The sequence below is a fragment of the Rhinatrema bivittatum genome, unplaced genomic scaffold (genome assembly GCF_901001135.1).
Source record: "Rhinatrema bivittatum unplaced genomic scaffold, aRhiBiv1.1, whole genome shotgun sequence".
NCBI classification, from domain to species: Eukaryota; Metazoa; Chordata; class Amphibia; order Gymnophiona; family Rhinatrematidae; genus Rhinatrema; species Rhinatrema bivittatum.
Window position 1 is genome coordinate 74,377 of NW_021821212.1, and position 18,158 is coordinate 92,534.

Consider the following 18,158-nt stretch of genomic DNA (forward strand, 5'->3'; position numbering starts at 1 on the left):
ATTTTATTTTTTTATTACCGGAGCTAATTTTTAACTGTGAGCAGGATGGGCTTTCCTTGTCGCCCCGCCCGATGTATCTCCTAATCTCAGTCACGAGCGGGATGGGCTCTGCTTGCAGCCCACCAGGCCTATCTTTGGGCGCGCGCAGGATGAGCTCCTAGCGCAACCCTTTCCACTGAAATGTGCAACACTTAAATAGTACTGATACCTTGCAAACGTGTGAATGTTGGACTTTTACTGGCCATCTGGCCAATTCTTTGTTTCGTCTATATTAAAGATGCACATGAAAACATACACACACACACACACACACACACACACACTAATATTTCAAGCACAGAAGGGCAGGGTAAATGTTAATCCTGGGCTGAGTTTGGAAGATCACATTGAGGATTGTGTTTCTTCTTCGCTTTCTGGAAAGACAATTTTAAGAGGGGCAGAAGCACGTGATTTTAAATGTGTATATGATTAGGATGTAATATTGAAATTCTTGTTGAAGGGGCTGGAATCTCTTTAGATCTTATTAGAGTAACAGTTTGACATTGTAGGTTTGTTATTCAAGCCCATGGTGAGCAGGTGTTGTGTGAAGTATTTCAGCCTTTGTCACTGGACAACTGCTTGATTCAAAGATTTAAGCAGGTAAACAATTCAGGAAATTGAAAACACTGAGAGAGGTGATTTTCTGCAGTAATCCTGAGGGACCCCGAGCAGCTCCTTTCAGTAATCCACAGCCAATGGTAACTTGAGGGATCCTCAGCAGCTCCTCTCAATAATCCCAGAGCCGGTGGTGATTGAGGGATCCTCAGCAGCTCCTCTCAATAATCCCAGAGCCGGTGGTGATTGAGGGATCCTCAGCAGCTCCTCGCGATAATCCCAGAGCCGGTGGTGATTGAGGGATCCTCAGCAGCTCCTCGCAATAATCCCAGAGCCGGTGGTGATTGAGGGATCCTCAGCAGCGCCTCGCGATAATGCCAGAGCCGGTGGTGATTGAGGGATCCTCAGCAGCGCCTCGCAATAATCCCAGAGCCGGTGGTGACAGAAGGATCCTGAACAGCTCCCTTTAATAATTCCAGAGCCAATGACAACTGAGGGACACTGAGCAGCTCCCCTCAATAATCCCAGTCTTGATATGGATTCATCCATGAAGTCAGGAGATATGACTTTCTGTGATGACGGCTGGCATGGATTTGTAGTTTACAAGAAATAGAAGTATGAGTGTAGGGGTTTCTGTGCAGGGACACACGTTCTGGACCTATTTTTTTCTTCATCTGGCTAGATGTGTGTTCTTACAGATGCAGGCGCTGAGCCTTTGGCTCTCTGCTGCCATCCTGAGGGTACTGGTGGTATGGTTGAGAGACAGCAGTTTTATAACTAGGACTGGATGAGACTGGAGTAATCTGAGAGTTGTTGGTGCATATGGGGTGACTGGGATCCCAGTTTTCTCCTTAGGATAATGGCCCAGACCCTTCTTTAGTCCTTTGAAATGAGGAAGATACAGACGTTGATACGTGAGGGTCACAACCTGCCTTTCCCATATATTGTCACGTGGCCGAATTTGTGCTGGCCTTTCTGTTGCTGCAGATTGATGGGATGTAAACACTTCACGTGTCTGATATCAGCTGCTGTGTTTGGTCTGGGCTCTCGGACAGATTTTATGCCAGCAGTGCAGTGGTGAAAACACAATAGTAGTGAAACCTGGACACCAAGGTTCCAATTCCAGCCTGCCCACCGGGCTTACTTGGCCACCTTCAGTGAGCCATGGAAGCCATGCACATACAAGTTTAATGAAATATGGGTGACATGGAAATGGTGTGATTTGTGTGATTTAATTTTGTGATGTTCGAATCAATATTTCATTGTAGTCGCAAAGGTTGCCATGTTAGTTCACTAGAATGTGCATAAATAAAGGTCCGTAAATGAAATAGGACTCACTTGCATATTTAGTTGCTGTTATTTGCTCTGACCCGCTCCTTCTTTGTTGTCATGAGCAAGGGAGAGAGTATTAGCTTCCAAGCAATAGTCAAGAAATATCATTAGTCCAATAAAGGTTTTACTTTAATCAATTTTTAATTTATTGATATTTATTTCTACATGTTTAATCTAATTAGAAATTGCAATGGCTTCCTCTCAAGAGCCTACAGTGGCTGAATTAAAGATATTCTTAAATGCAGGATACTGGGAAAGGAATCCACCAGCACACTTTGAACAAGAAGCTTTGGGCCTGTGAAAAACATGAATAAGGAGCTTTTTCTCAGTCCCCCTTTTGTGTGTCGTCCTGTTGACGGTTTTCCTCTCTTTCTCTCTCTCTCTCTTTAGTTTTGTCAGCCCAGCGGGTGGCAGCTGTTTACAGAGCGGAATCCCCCTACCTTCTTCATTGCTGTTTTGACAGACATTAACTCTGAGCGCCATTACTGTTCCTGCTTCACTTTCTGGGAAGCCATTGAGAGCTTGCAGGTAAGGAGCTGCCTCTTCCCCATTGCATGCTATGTACTGAGCATTGACTGCTCAAATTTAGAAGCCTATATTCAGCAAGTATTAGCATCTAAAATCTTTTGGGAGCATGGATACCTAACAACTTTAGGTTCCTAAACTTAAGGCTCCTGAAGGTAGGCAATGTATAGGGATGACCTAATTTTGGGGGCCTAATTTAGGAACCCAGCACTAGAATCAGAGCTGAGTTCCTGTGTTTGTTCTCTCTACCCCCCCTCCCCCCCCATCCCTGCCTATTTGTTTCGATGCCTTATGCTTTAAGATGCTGAGCCCAGGAAAAATGTTAAATTTAAAAATAGGTGCCTGTCTCTTCTAGTTAGCTGGCTGGTCCTTTTGAATTTTGGATTTGTAGTGTATAGTGAGGGGGGACGTTCCCATGCAATCTGTGTAATACATCTGTGCAGAAAGACACTTCTATAGTACACACTGCTCGCTCATTTCATAAAGGATTGTTTTCTGGACCTTGCAAATGACACTGGAATGAAAGTAGACATACATAATAAATGTTGGTAGATTAAATCCTAAATGACCCTTCCTCTCTATCCACTTCAAGTAGGTATTCATATAAATTTCCATATAACACATCACCAACTCCCACCTGCCCCATGTCCTTTATTTCACCTCTCAACTTTTTTTTTTTTTTACCACTGCCCTCTATCTATTGTCATTTGAGGCCATTTTTAGAAGAAAATGACTTTTGCACAATAATGCAGGGGCTTTATTCTTACAATGTTAGATTACTGCAATTGTCTGTATGCTGGATTACCTGAAACCCATATACATCCACTACAAATGTACAGAATTGTGCAGCAAGACTAATAACGAAAACTTTGAAATATGAACATATTGCACCAGTTGTTCAGCACATTCAATTTAAAATAGTAACCCTGCTTTTCAAAGCATAACAAGAAAATGTGCCAGAGTATCTTTTTAAGGTGGTTAAAAAACAGTTATTCTCAATGCAGTGCTTTCTTGATATTCCAAGTAATAAAGAAGCCTATCTTCAAGAAACATGTAATCAGTCCCATTTTTTGGAACTCATTACTGCAAGATTTAAAAAGAATAATCAATTTTTAAATTTTTTTGCAAGCAATTGAAGGCTCTGTTATATACAGAAGCATTTGGTGAATGTTGAGGCTGATTTCAATAAATTTTAATGTTTTATTTTAATTGATTTCAATGTTAAATAGAATTGTTTTCCTGTGATGTATTATGTTAACTAACAAAATTGTCTTATTGTGATATACTTAATTACCTGCTTAACATGAACTCATTATAGGCAGGCTATAAATGTTTAAATCTGTCCCAGGCATGCCAAAAATCTTGGGACTACCACTGCCGGTAGGCCATTTCAGGCCTTGCCATCTTCAGCTTTGATTCCTACAAGACCGATACCCAGTTTCCCATTCTGGGTCAAATTTCCAAGTTTATAATAATCCCTAGAGCTGCTAAGGTTAGTGAGGCTGTTTAAAAAAAATAAAATAAACTTGCCTCCCCATGCTCACTGAAGTTTAGATTTCACCATGGTTCCTCCATGTAGTTCACCCAAGCTACCTTGGAAACCTGATGCTACAGTCTAGGATTGCAATCTCTGCTTTCTGCAGGTCACCCCCCCAGTGCCTGTCAGGCCACTGCTCTTTTGGGTTGTAACTGCCACTCTGTGCAAGCTACTCCAGTGCTTCATTACCATCTTCTTTGCCATGAAGGATCCTCTGTGCTTATCCTAAGCATTTTTATTTTTGAAGTTCCATTACATGGATTTAATCACCCATGAAGAATTATTAGTTTGTTTATTTTTTGGGATCCCTGTTAAGTCTCCCGCCGAGTGTCGATTTTAAATTGCCTATTTACCAAGTTACAACTGCTTACGCTATAGCAGCACTATGTTAAGCTATCTGTTAAGATAACTCTACTTTTCTCAATTGTCCTGTATTTATCTCCCTGTTTTATGTAACTTTACTCTTATATCTCTGGTTATCCCTTTGTTTCATTGTAAACCGGTACGATAAGACTTTTTGTCTTGTGTATCGGTATATTAAAAAGATCTTTAAATAAATTACTGTGTTTGTCTTCTCCGAGAGTCCATTGCATGCATCCATTTCCCTTTCTGTGAAGAAATGTTTTTGGATGTTACTCCCTGGCTACCCCACCAGAGGTTCACACCATGACCTCTTGTTCTAGAGCATCCTTTTCTTCTGAAAAAGGTTTGCTTCTTAAAATAGCAGGGATTTCCCTTATTAAAGTGTCAGTTGTGAATACATAAAGTAATGTCATATAATCCTCAAAGTCTGCTCTCACCCATTCATAATGTTTTCCTTCTGTAATTGGCTGGTCACCCTTCTTAGAATAAATGCTAATTCTTTGACATTTTTAACTTTTGTTATGGCACCGGAGGGCAACATTTATCCTCCTGTAGTAAAAGGAAAAGCTGGGGTTTAGGCAACCCCCTGAGCACCTTTCCCTTGCCTGTTTTATAGACTGGTGGAATTGGCAATGTCATTTGTCTGGTAATTTGAATGTGGTGCTAAAGTAATGCATTTATGTAAAAAACCATAGATGTAAGCAGGACATTTGCAGATGGCGTTGATGATGATCAGCATAGTCCCGGGGCAGTATTATATTTTGCTGTCTCTCTCTCCTTTTTCCTCTTTCTCTGCCTGCTTCTCCATGTTCCTCTCATCCTCCCTTCTTTTCTGCCTCTCTTCTCTCTCCTTCTCTTTTCAGTCTCAGAATCACTCTAGAAGTGGCGATGATGAGGAGGAGTCGGGCCTTATCGAGCCGGCTCAGCTCTTTGCTCCAAAGACGTTGGTGCTCGTATCGCGCTTGGACCATGCTGAAGTTTTCCGGGTAGGTGTCTCCTCTTTATTTCCTATATATCATTTCTCCTCTGGCGTATACATAATGATCTTTTGTCCATCCTGCAGTCTCAATATATAGCCACAGCTGAGGTCATGCAGATAATTTTCAGATTTCTGGAATAGTTAGGAAATCTGGTCGTTGAGAACCTCCAGTTCATCATTGTAAATATTCATGAGAGATATTTATGAGCATTAGCAGTAATAATCGGGTTAAAATGCATGCTTCGGTGTCTCTCTCGTCCAGACTTGTTGGGGGTGTATTTGGTGGACTGTTAGTCTCAACCTCCTCAGTTCTGCATTGCTGCAGTTCTAGAAGAAGCCTCTTCTGACTTGTTTTTTTTCCCCCGGGAGAATGAAATGCCTGTGTTCATTTTTGTTACAATTTTTTCAGTGTTTTCTACTTCCGCTGCATTGCCAGTCATTGTCTCTTATTTGTCGGAGTGTGCCAAATACTTTTCTCTTTGACCACCAACTATCCAAAATAGCCTGGTTAACCATTTCATTGTCTGATGCACTGAGATTGGATGCGCTCAGCTAGCTGACTAGTGTCAGCTGCCTTGTATGGACCTTGGTGACTGCCATCCTTGGCTTTTCTCTCATATTTCTCCTTGCCTGCATGCCATCACCTTGGGTTTACTACTGCTGTGCCTGCCCTGCTGCCTCATTGACCAAGAGTATAAAGACCCCTGAAGTGAGAGATGCTTGAATTCTGACACTCTTGAAAAGCACATTGAGCAATGGATGAAGTATGGTGAAGCTGAACTGCAGGAAACTTGAGCAATTGTGACAAATCCTAACCAAATGATGAAAAGCCAGCAGGAGGAGGAAGAAGAAATGAAAGACAAACCTGAAGGAAGCTGGGGAGAAGCAAGGACTCCTTTGAAAACAGTTTCATGGAATATTCAGAGGGTGATGACCATCTCTAATAAATGCTCCTATTTTATTTCTGTGACGAGAGCAAGTGCGAAACAAGTGACATGTCAAGGACATTTTGAAAGAGCTGCTAAGCATGTTCCAACATCTTTAATTCCAGTGCAAGCCTGAGGATACAGACTGCCACCCTATTGCCAGAGATGTTTTATGGAGAACACAGAAAGCAGGAGGTGCTGGTGAATGCTTCAGGGACCCCCCACTGCAAGGTGTATTTAATTACAGAAGGCCTCCAGCCAAGACCTGCTATGTCTGCTGTAGCACTAACAAGTGGAGGACAAAAGAGAGAGTGCAAGAAGAGCAAGTGTTTGTGGGAGGGCTTCAGACACCTTTATTTTAACTCAGAAAAAAAGTATTGCCTCAGACTGCTTGTTCCTGCTGCAGTTCCCTAAGAATGTTCTATAATTTTCATCACCATTGCTTGAAATTTAAAACTATCTTCCACTTGCACCTTGTTATACCATCACTTTGAGCCGTGTGGCCCAGTTTCCAGTTGGACCAAGGCCTTTGAGGTTATTTATATGTAACATATATACTTAATCGCTACCTACATGTGCCTTGGGTGGGTGGTTCAGCAGTATGAGGCTGTAATAATGTCATATGGTCTTTAAGTGCGTGTGATGTAACAGATAACTTCTAGAGGAGTTGTCTAATATTGATTTTCTCAAGTGAGGAGGAGTCTTCTAAAAGAATCTGCATTTGGAATTCAAGAGTGGGGCCTGTTTTGGGTTCTGCTAAATTCCTTAAAGCTTTTTTCCAGTCCAGAAGGGGCATTACTTGTCATATCATGGATGGTGAAGTGCCAGAGTATAACTCCTAGGCCCTAATGCCTAGTTTCTCCTTAAGGAGCCCTGGGAAGGAAGTATGGACACAGCTATTTGCTAGATCCAGTTTTCCTTTTTGGGATTATCCTCCACTTGATGGACTCGGGTTCTTACATGAGTAGAGATCTGGCTACCATGGTATGCAGACTGGAGAAGTCCTTTTTGTTCATTTTTTATTGCCCTGGTTGAGTGTTCTGGTATCCCTGTTGTTGGATTGTGTTCAATGATTGTTTTTACTGCTGGTTCACTCAGTAGTGCAAAGAAGTTGATTGTAAAATGGAGCAAGTTATTTGATCCCAGGGTTTGGATTCGAGATCCCAAGTCTAACAAGGAAGGAGTGGAGATAGGTGATCACATTTACTTGTAGAGGGGGCAGTTAAGAGTCTCAGAGTAAAAGGCTTATTTACTGTTTCCCTGCCCAGTTTGAGACCCTCATTCCTTTCTCCCCTCTGATCTCAAAACCATTTCACCAGCTACTCAATCACTTTTTTGAAGCAACAGACCAGGTGGCAGGAGAAAACCCCTCTGTGCCAGGTCTCTTTCATTTTATGTACCTGGCTGGGGTCACACCACCAAAATTCTGCCACTGGACAGAGGGAGAAGCAGTCCAGTGACCATGAAGAAGACACCAATGCACTTACCGTGTTTAAGCAGCTTGAAATTATAAAAAATGAACTGTAATGAAAATGCTGAAGGTTGAGTTCAATACTAGAAGATGTTTTGATATATAGAAGAAATAGTGGTAATAGATTTTTTTTTTAGGCACTTTGCCATTTGTAGTAATATTTTAATCATCTAGTTTGTTTTGTAGATTGTAAACACTTTTGTCACATAGTTAGGACATGGGTTAGAAATGTTTTCATGGCCCTTTAAGGTTATTGCATTTGTGATTAATTACCAACGTCCCCACTGAGGCACCTCCTAATGAGTGAAACACAGCACATGTTGGGGGTAACTCCTTTGGGATGCAGTTGATATATTGTTCAGGGTGTGTATGTGGGCCATTATTAGGATGCATAGATGTGTATGCCCCTGGGTTTTTAGTTTTTTGAGATATAAAGACAATTTTTCTAATAAATGGATTATGTAAAATATGTATTTGATTAATAGTTTGGCCGTTATCAAAAGGAGTAATTTGTAGCATTTCTGTAAGACCATAGAAGCTCCCATCTCATTATTGGGCATCATAGATTGATGCTCTTGCAATCTGCCACAGCACACACTTTTTTACCTGCTTTATAGTGGAGGCGTTTCCAGGAAGGGTGGAGAAAGCAACACACGTATGCCCACTGTATCAGTCGGAAAAAGACTATGCAAGTGTCTACAGGTGCTTTTTCTTTAGGCAGTTTTCAAAGTAGAAGTATGCTCATACTTTCCCTTGAAAATTGAGGCAGAATCCATGGGCAGAAAGTACCTGTGGGTTTTATTATTTATTATTATTAAAAACTTTTATATACCACCTGTAAATCGCATTAACCAAGCGGGGAAACAGTAAAACATAAATGGAGCTAAAATAAAATGATGATAAAACAAAGGGAATACAATATAAATACAAAAAAATCATAATCCACAGTACAGGAACATTTCAAAAATCATATTTAAATTAAAATTAATGATCATGAATGATATACATAAACTAAAAATAACTGTGGCCACTTTGTTACAAAATATTATCAAATGCCTGGTTAAAAAAGAGTTCTTACTGCCTTTCTAAACTTTATATAGTTTGTTTCTGAGTGAATATCAAATGGTAATGTATTCCACAACAAAGGACCCTGATAGCTATTGGACGAATCAGCAGTTGACTCGAAGAATTGCAGATGGTGGAGGAAGAGATAATAGACTCTTCTGAGAACGAAGGGAACATAAGGAGGTGTCAGGAACTAAAAGTCTAGGAAGATATGTATAACTAGTGTGTAACGCTCAAAGTGAGACATATAATTTAAAATCTGATGCAATAGATAATTGGAAGCCAATGCAATCCTAACAGAATAGGAATAATGTGATCAAATTTCTTAAGGCCATAAATTAATCTGACGTATTCTGAAGCAATTGTAATCTTTTCAATTGATAATTTGGTAAGCCTAACAAAGAACTGCAATAATCAATTCTTGATGTTATGAATGCATGAACTGAAGTTTTCAAATCATGAAACTCAAAGGAAAATAAAAAAGGTCTTAAAGGGCACATGTATCTGAAATAAAAAAAAAAAAAAAAAAGGCCTTCTTGCACAATAGCTGAAACTTGATGCACCATACTAAGTTGAGAATCAAGGATAATGCCCAGAGTTGTAGCAGTGTGTTTCGCAGAAAATATAGTTCCTGCCATTTCTTTGCAGTAATGTGGGCAGTGTGAACAAGCCCTCCAAATTTACTGGTGAGGCTATGTGGGAGGAGTTGCAAGCATCTTGGAGAAAAAATATTCAGTCATCGTAAAATTTTGAAGAAACGTTAAATAAAGCAGAATTAAGTAATTGCAGAGTGCCATGTCTAAAGAGAAGAAATCAAAGCAGAAGTATAAAATGAGGAGTAATGGTCTTAAAGTCAGTATTCTATAAATTGAGGGTGTTAGGTAGATTGAAATATGTTCTTTGAACAGTTATACGGGCCATTGCACTTCTGTTGGTCTACCAAAAAATTGTCTCCTTGCCCTTCAAATGTTGTAGAACGCTGCCGCCAGGTTGTACACGAGTAGATGCACGTTATCCGAGCAAGTGGGCCTTTGAAAATTGCTGCAATAATTGCCATTGAATTGTTCATAGGATTTACTCACGTAAGTGCATGTTACTCAAGTAAATGGCTTTTGGAAATTGCTCCAATAGTAAGTTACATTTATGCGTGTAACTCCTTTGAAAATTGCTCCCAATCTGTCCAGATGCTTGATTCTACCAGCATTTATACCGAATAATTGAAGTAGAATAAAATAACTCCTCCAACATGCTGGGTATTGAATTATTCACAGTTCTTGTATGAACAAATACATGTTGAAGTGACTGGTAGCAGCATCAGCTTTAGTGAGTGGCTGAAAAGCAGACGTACTGTGGACAGGTGAGACCTTCTTTCTTCTTACCTTACAGGAGTCCTTTTCCTTTTTTCCCCCTTATGTGCAGCCCCTCCCAAGCCCATGAAAGAATATTTCTTCATTTAGCAAAATCTGAGGTTTACTCTTAACTGAATCTCATTATCCTGCAACAAACCTGATGCATGATTTATCGATGTCCTTAGAATTCTTTCTGATACTACAGTATGTTAATTAGATTCTGTGATCTTTCTCCTGCAGAATTCCCTGGGCTTGATATACACGGTGTATGCAGACGGACTGAATGCGTCCCTGGAAAACATCATTGGAAATCTCCTGACCTGCAGTATCCCCATCACTGGCGGCGCTCAGGTTATTACTGGGTTGATGGGGTCTATCCAGTCCAAAGCACTACATTCTGGATAGCTGATGGGTTATTGCATTGCCAGTGTCGCTGGCAGCCTCCCCATGACTGACCGCTTTTGTGTCACTGTGGAGAAGGGGGTACACTAGGGGTGGGGAATGAGTGTGTTTGAGGATGTTTGTGGGAGGAAAAGAATATGCAGAGGAAAATATGGGGGTCCCTAAAAACATACTTCTTTCAGTAAGAAAGGCAGACATGAAGTATCGTATCCAAGTAGCTGAGGGATTTAACAGTTACCATATCACAAGGTGGTAGTCAAAGCCATCCTGAAAAGGGCCAAGAAGTGAAGAACCTCACACCTTGGTGCCCCCAGGACATGACTCTCAAACTCTGGAACTCTTTAAGAAGAATCATTACCAGATCATTCTGCTTCAGTTTTGCGTAGCTTCTAACCAGATCTCCATCTTGCAGTGCATGCACACAGGCCTGTTACGAGGTTCAGGAATTCTTCCTCAAGAGAAATAGATGAGCTTTATTATCTGATAGAAACTGGTGACGTGTGCAAAGCATCTAGTCTGTACAGCTTATGATTTTTTTTGAAATGGCATCTAGCTCCTCTGCCATTTCATTTGATGCCCACAGACTCTCAGGGCTGCAGGCTTCAGGCCTTCCTGAAGATGTGCAGGAAAGGCTTACAGACGTGCCTTGCAGAGGTGAAAATCCCTTCAGAAGTAAAATCAAGGAATTAGTGAAACTCATGAAAAACCACTGAACTCTGTGCTTCCAACCCTATGCACCATACTCCACATCTCGGAGACTTCAGAGTGGACTCTCTAGGCAGGAAGCAGTTATTCCCTTAAGATGTGTTTCTTAGCATTTAATTGTCCCAGGCAGCAGAGCTTTAGGCCTCTCCGTCGCAAGCAAAAAAGCACTAAGCCCCACACTGCCTCCAAGTCAAAACCAGGAATGTGTTTTTGACCTTATCCAGATAATATAGCCATAATCCCAGTCTCCTAGGCCATGTGCTACGATTTCTTGATTTCTCTGAGAGGCTTCTAGAAATGGAGGAAGTATGCCATCTGGTATTAGGTTAGGGCCTTAGATTCCTTCTCTTACCCCATACAAAATCTGCTTGTCTACTTTCCACTTATTTCAGAATCTTATCCTAGTACCAACTATTCATCTTGGAGGAATTAGCACCTATTACTGCTATCATTTACTTAAGAAACCCTGTTTCTGTGTAGCCTTTAGTTTTCAAATTCCTATGGAGCTTGCTTCAACTGAAGCCTCCCATCAAGCCTCTTATAGCGTCATGGGACATTAATGTAGTTCTTACACAGTTGATGAAAGCCACTTTCGAGTCAGTTGACTCTTGTGAACGCAATTTCCTGACCTGGAACGTCACATTTTGATGGCGGCTGCTTCAGCTTGCAGTTAGTGAGCTCTAGACTCTGGTGATTTATCCATCTCATCGTAGATTTCACTGTAATAGGGTGGTGCTCTGTAATCATTCTAAGATCTTGTCTAAGATGGTGTTGGACTTCCACCTTAATTAGTCATTCATCCTGCCAGCTTTTTTCTGTTGGCCATATTTCCACAAAGGTGAAAAGACTTCTTTATTCTCTGGATTGCAAGAACAAAATTTGTAATATGATGGGCTACAAATTAATGTAAATAAAAATTGTTACCTGGAAAATTCTTGAGCTGTAGAAAGTTCACCAAGATTTTTGTTTCATTTGACCCCAGAGGATCTGGGAATGTAGTGACAAAATACTCCATTTCAAGTTGGGAAGTAGATTTCTTCTCCTTACGCCCAGGAAGACCTGATCTCAGACGGGCATATCAAGGCCAACAATGCTGGGCTATGTGGACTTCAATCACTTATCTAAAGTTTACCTCTGTTGAAGTGATATGCAAGGCTGTGAACAAGTTCAATCTACATCTTTACATCCCAGCACTGTCTTGTCATGGCCTCCCACTATCTGTTCTCCATGGTCTGTTTGAGTGGTAAATCCAATTTCATTCCTCCTAAAACCAATTTTTATAATCGGGGACTTTTTTCCCCAACAAAAAATACTTTCCAATCATTGGCGATTCTTGTTGTTTTTTCTTCTGTTTATTTGAAGACAACTCTTGACTCAGGGGAGTCCCATCTTCTGTGACTGAACTTCCAGTCTTCAGAGAAAGTAAAGTTGCTTACCTGGAACAGGTGTTCTCTCAAGACAGCAGCTCACCGGTCACACCCATTCATCCACTTCTCCTTAGGAGGCATTTTCTCCCCCTAAATTATAGAATTGTGGCAAGCTGCTGGGCCACTGTAGCATGGGAGCTACCATGCAAGGGCAGAGAAAGGCTTTTGCCTTTCTGAGAGAGCTCTGGAAGGTCCTGTTTGGTGCTAGGCACAGTGATGTGACTCACTTGTGTGCCTGATGAACTGTTGTCATCCAAGAGCACCTGTTATAGGTAAGCAACTTTGCTTTCCAAGATCTGAAGAGGACTACGTGCAGCCACTAAGTCTTCACGATACCCTCCCATGCCAAACCTAGATCAAGCACACCTCTGTAAAGCAAAGTTGAGAATCTTCCAATTTTTTGTCTTTCGTTAAGTGTGTTGCTGTGTAACTGATGTTTTGTGCCATTAGTGACTATATTGTAGGGAAACTTACATTTAAAAAATGTATTTTGGCATTGATCTGGTGCCTTGCAACATTGTTATAAACCACTTTGAGTTGTTCTGTGGTCCAAGAAAGGTAGCCTTTAAATGTGAAATATAGCATTAGATGATAAAAAGAGGAGTTGAAATAGGGAGTTTGTAACTGTGTGTGTGAGATTTTAGCAGTGAGGAAAAGTCTGACCCACTGAAGGAGGGCACTTCCACTGATGGAGTAATAAGAGGAAACATCTCCTTCCCCCTACCCCATTCTATGGTGGAGGCCTGATGAACTCGAGTATTGATTATCTGTGGCAGAGGGAATGAGAGATGTGAGTCAGCTGTTGCAAGGATTTTGGGGTGGAAGTTGATGATGGGGTTAGTGGGTAGCTTTTTTTTTTTTATAACAGTGGACTGGGATGTTAGTGGATTGATTATTGGAGATTGGAAGTGGTTTTGTTTAGATCGACAGTGATAAAGATTGTTGGAATGTGGGAGTGTATGAAAGTGACTGTGACATAGAATATAGTGAGCATACATTTGATCCTGTGAGGGGAACAGTAAGAGGGTACTTGGGCAGTTGTTCCTTCTTCTGGCTTCCTGTGATAGAATATTTAGGGGTAAGGGGTAGATTAGAAGTGTTTGTTTTATTTGGGGATGATGTCTCCAGATGGGTTGGTTTTGTACCTGCCATGACAGGAATGAACCTCACTCAAGCCAGGGAAAGTTGGATGCAATCTCAAGCTCTTAATACTTGTGTTGTGTCAGAGTACCTCCTGGAGCTGATAATGTAATATGTATAAGCAGCGTATCGAGGTGTGTATGAACGTTCTTTTTAATCAGACCAGTGGCACCTGATACAACTGGGACAATTCCTGTATCTTTCTGTCACATTTTCTTGGTCTCTAATTGCATGTGTTGACACTTGAAGATCTTCTGTTTCTTCAGAGATGGTATAAAATAGCTGCTTGGTACTGACTTTTCTACTAGTAATGTTGTTCTTGTGTTTTTTTTCCTCCTTTACCATTTCATTGTGTGGTGGTATCAATTCTGTGCTGTGTTTCATACGTCGCTCATTGTGCTATCTCTGTCTCTGTCCCAGCCTGACTTGGATGATGAAGGACTGGTATGGACAGTTTTTATTTTATTCTGTTTCACGTTGTGCCACTCATCTGATAGATTTTCTTTTGTAGCAACCCCCAACTCCAATAGGCACCATTATAATGCCACCTGTGTGTACTAGGTTATGCACCTTTGTGTGTTGCAGCAATTATGCACTTGTGTAGGGCGTGCTAACAATGCTTCCTTGAGCTTTAATACAGCATTTAGTGTGCTCCTATGTATAGTGTCACATTTCTAACTTTTTCAGATCTCTAGTGCAAAATTAACATGACCTGCTATATCAACCTCCTGCATGTGCTTGAGAGAGCATCTATGAGCCTGCTGTGTGTCAGAATAAAATGCAGGCAAAGGTCACAAAGCGAAGTCTAGTGTGCCTATTATCCCTCCCTGTTTCAGTACCACAGCCCTTACTTTGCCTCTGGTTTGATCATTAGTAGTGGTAACGTATGAATACTCTATGCTTGTTCCATGCTCTTATGAATTAAGGTACTGTTATTGCCCCCACTTTTTTCATTAGGGGAGCAGTTCCATGTATCCGCCACCATGGTGTGACATTCCAACACCCCCCATGCCCTTCTGCTACACTGGGTCCATATGCCTTAGGTGCTTTTTAAACGCATATGTGTGTTTGTGGTTACTGATACATACTCAGTCTTGGTGGTCGCAGACGTTTTGATGAGAAGAGGATGTTTGTGTATGGAGAGCTTGCGCATGCCTGTGATGCTCCCAAAATGTTTGGGCTTGGGAGGAAACAGGGAGTGAGAACTTGCTTGTTCTTGCTTCTGATATTATAGAGTCCATATGATGGGGTAGGTTAGCTTGGCTACAGTAGATCCCTGCTGAGCAGATATGGTGTGGTCACAGCTCTGTGCTGAGGGTGTGTGTGCGCAGAGAGAAGTTTGCTTGGGTCTCTCTTACAAATATATTGTTGGCGTGTGAGGAAGGTTGTTTAGTTTTGAATTGAGGGAATCCCTGTGGTATGTGGTAAAAAAAAAAAAAAAAAAAAAAAGATTGCTAATGGCTTTCTGCAGAGTAGGGACCTGGGGGATATGGAGAAGGTTAACTAGAGCCCTCTTCCAAGGATCTAGCTTGATGGGCGAGTTGGCAGAAAGGTTTCTCGCAGCCTTGTGGGGTGAATCCTTGAGGTATACAGAGACTCCTGCAGACTGCATGTAAAATTGGTCTTTGTCTTTGCAGAGAACCATCTCACTGGGAGCAGGAGACCGTCAGGTGATTCAGACACCAATTAATGATTCGCTCCCTGTTAGTGGTTGCAGTGTTGCCCTAATTTTCAGACAACTAGGTAAGATACCGTTTTTAAGTGCTGAGAAGCGATACCCTTTCTATCAGAATCACCAAGATGCCCTCCCTTCCTTCCACCCCCAGACTGTGCAGACAGTCTGGCAGCTCTAAGCACGCCCATCCTCTGCATTCTGCTATAGCAGATTTCTGTTTAAGAGCATTCTAGAGACCAGCTCAAATGTCTTCTATAGAAAGAAACACATTATGTCCTTATCTGTGTTAGCATGGGAAGGGATAGCACCTCAGTACTACTCTGCTGTGTCAGCATTGGAAGGGCAGTGTGTCCAGTAGAGCAAGGCCAGATTAAAAATTTTGGTGCCAATAGACAGAGTGCCATGGCGGGTGCTTCTTTGAAGCTGTCCTGGTACGTGTTCTTAAAGCCAGCAGAACCAGCTTTGGCCTCTATATTTGGCGCCCCAGGCAGTTGCCTATGCCCAAATCTAGGCCTGCAGTTGGGCAGTGCCCCGGCTAGTACTGCTCTGCTATATCAGCCTTGTAAAGTCAGTGTGTCCAGCATTGCAACTCTTGTTCTGTCCCAAAGTATCGACACTGGAAGAACACTGCTTCCTGCAGTGCAGTGCCTCTCCTAGCATTGCCCAGCAGTGATCTTTTACATGGAACGATGGAATATAAAATGTCTAAATAAAATAAATATTGTCATAATCCTTCCCCCGTACTGTGTCCTCCAGTACTGTTTTGCAGCATGAGTATTGCAAGGACAGCACCTTCACTACAATAGCAATGATTGTCATTTGATTTACATAGCTGATTTGTTTTCTCTGTTTTCCTTTTTTCCCTTATTCTATGGCTTGCTTTCCTCCTTCCTTATTTCTCCATTCCTTTTCATTTTTCCTCTGTTCACATTTTTTGATCCCTGCTCACTTATTTCTCCCCTTTGGCCATATCTGCAGGAATAACCAATGTTCTGTGCCTGTTTTGTGCGGCCCTTACTGAGCACAAGATCCTCTTCCTCTCTAGCAGTTACCAGAGGCTGACGGATGCCTGTAGGGCCCTGATGGCTCTCATGTTCCCTCTCAAGTACAGGTAAGTGAGACCGGTATATGAGAGAGAGGAAATTTCTTATGCTTTCTCCTTCTCTTAACACTAAGCTCAAGATAAGAGAGATCCCATAGAAAAGTGGGGTCTTAGATGCTTCCCTTTTGCAGTAACTTTAGGAGATGAGAAACAGCCAGGCAGGCCTGGAGGGGAGAGCAAAGATCTCAGATGCTTCTCTTCAGCCCCAGCACTAAGTTCAGTTGGTGGAAATGTTTTGGTCTAAGGGTGACTACACAACCCTCCTTCTTGTTTTTGGTCTGATAGTTTCTTCTGCCTCCTCTCCATATATCCAGATCATTTGGAACCAATTCCGTGCTGGGGCTGAGGTGACATAAGCCTTTGTTTGCGGTTTTCTGAGCTTCTCCCCATGCCTCCCAGTCATCATGATAGTCTTTTAACTGAAAGGCATGGATCATGGATCCCTCTGGAACTTGGCTAAAGTGCGCCTTTGATCCAGTGCTGTTGGTGGATGGCTGGACTCGCACCTTCTGGCATCTGTGAACATTGCTTCTGCAATGTTTCCAATCTCAGCTGAGCCAAGAAACAGAAGTCAGTCTTGGGAATGAAATCTGTGTCATCTGCACACATGGTCATGGTGTCACTGGCCTAGCCCATGCCTCTTCATGGACATTTGAGAGGCTGTTACTAGGAAGTGAGAGGATTCTGAGAGCAGAATGGAAGGAGGCCACACAGAGGAGAAGGGATTCTGAGAGCAGAGGATGTTAAAAGAAGGGAGAAAGTTTGTTTGTTTATTTAAAAAGTACTTATTGCCTGCCCCTCCAAATACAGTCTGGGGGGTACAATACAACATACATAAGTCTCAAACAAACCAACAGTTTAGCAAGACAGTTTAGGCTAAAACATTTATCAAAATGATAAATGTTAAAAGATGATAAATCATCAAAAAAAAAAAAAAAATCCACAGCAGGGAAGATATCACACCGAGAAGAGGGGATTCTGGGACAGAGTATTAGAAGGGAAAGATGGTCATGCCAAGGAATGAGGTCCTCAGGCATAAGTAACGGGTATCTTTTTTTTCCCTTTCACAGCTTTACATATGTACCCATCTTGCCTGCACAACTCCTGGAGGTCCTCAGCACTCCAACACCTTTCATAATCGGTGTGAATTCGCTCTTCCGGAGTGAGACGCAGGAACTGGTGAGATTGGGGTTGATGCTACTATTTGTTTCTGTCTGATCACTCTTGCACTAAACAGCGAGACCATCGGTCAGTGCGTTTCTTGCACATGCATGCATCTCTCTCTCTCTCCCTCAAACTCATGAGACATGAACATGGTTCTTGCTCTTCTAGTCGCTCTCTTTTTGGGGGACTCTGTCACCATGGTGATGACTTCAGTTAGTGACTCGTGGGCCTTGGTGAATGATCTGCAATATATCAAATTCTCTAGTAGTCAGTGCTGTTCCATACATATTCAAAGGTCCTGCATAACAATGTCAGAATTCCACTTTCCCTGTACGTACCCGGATCAGTCCAGACACCTGGGTTTCGCCTCCGCACCAGCAGATGGAGACAGAGCAAGATTTG

General features: G+C 41.9%; 1 protein-coding gene across 1 annotated transcript in view; it reads left to right on the top strand.

The window, feature by feature from the left end:
* Window positions 1-17,810, top strand: part of LOC115082523 (myotubularin-related protein 5-like) — a 28,369-nt gene extending 10,559 nt beyond the window's left edge. Inside the window, exons 3-9 of the mRNA XM_029586753.1 lie at window positions 2,317-2,454; window positions 5,215-5,337; window positions 10,382-10,492; window positions 14,236-14,259; window positions 15,453-15,558; window positions 16,469-16,601; window positions 17,663-17,810. Coding sequence (XP_029442613.1) covers window positions 2,317-2,454; window positions 5,215-5,337; window positions 10,382-10,492; window positions 14,236-14,259; window positions 15,453-15,558; window positions 16,469-16,601; window positions 17,663-17,810 — 783 coding nt within the window. The remainder of the gene's footprint in view (window positions 1-2,316; window positions 2,455-5,214; window positions 5,338-10,381; window positions 10,493-14,235; window positions 14,260-15,452; window positions 15,559-16,468; window positions 16,602-17,662) is intronic.
* Window positions 17,811-18,158: the final 348 nt, after the last annotated feature.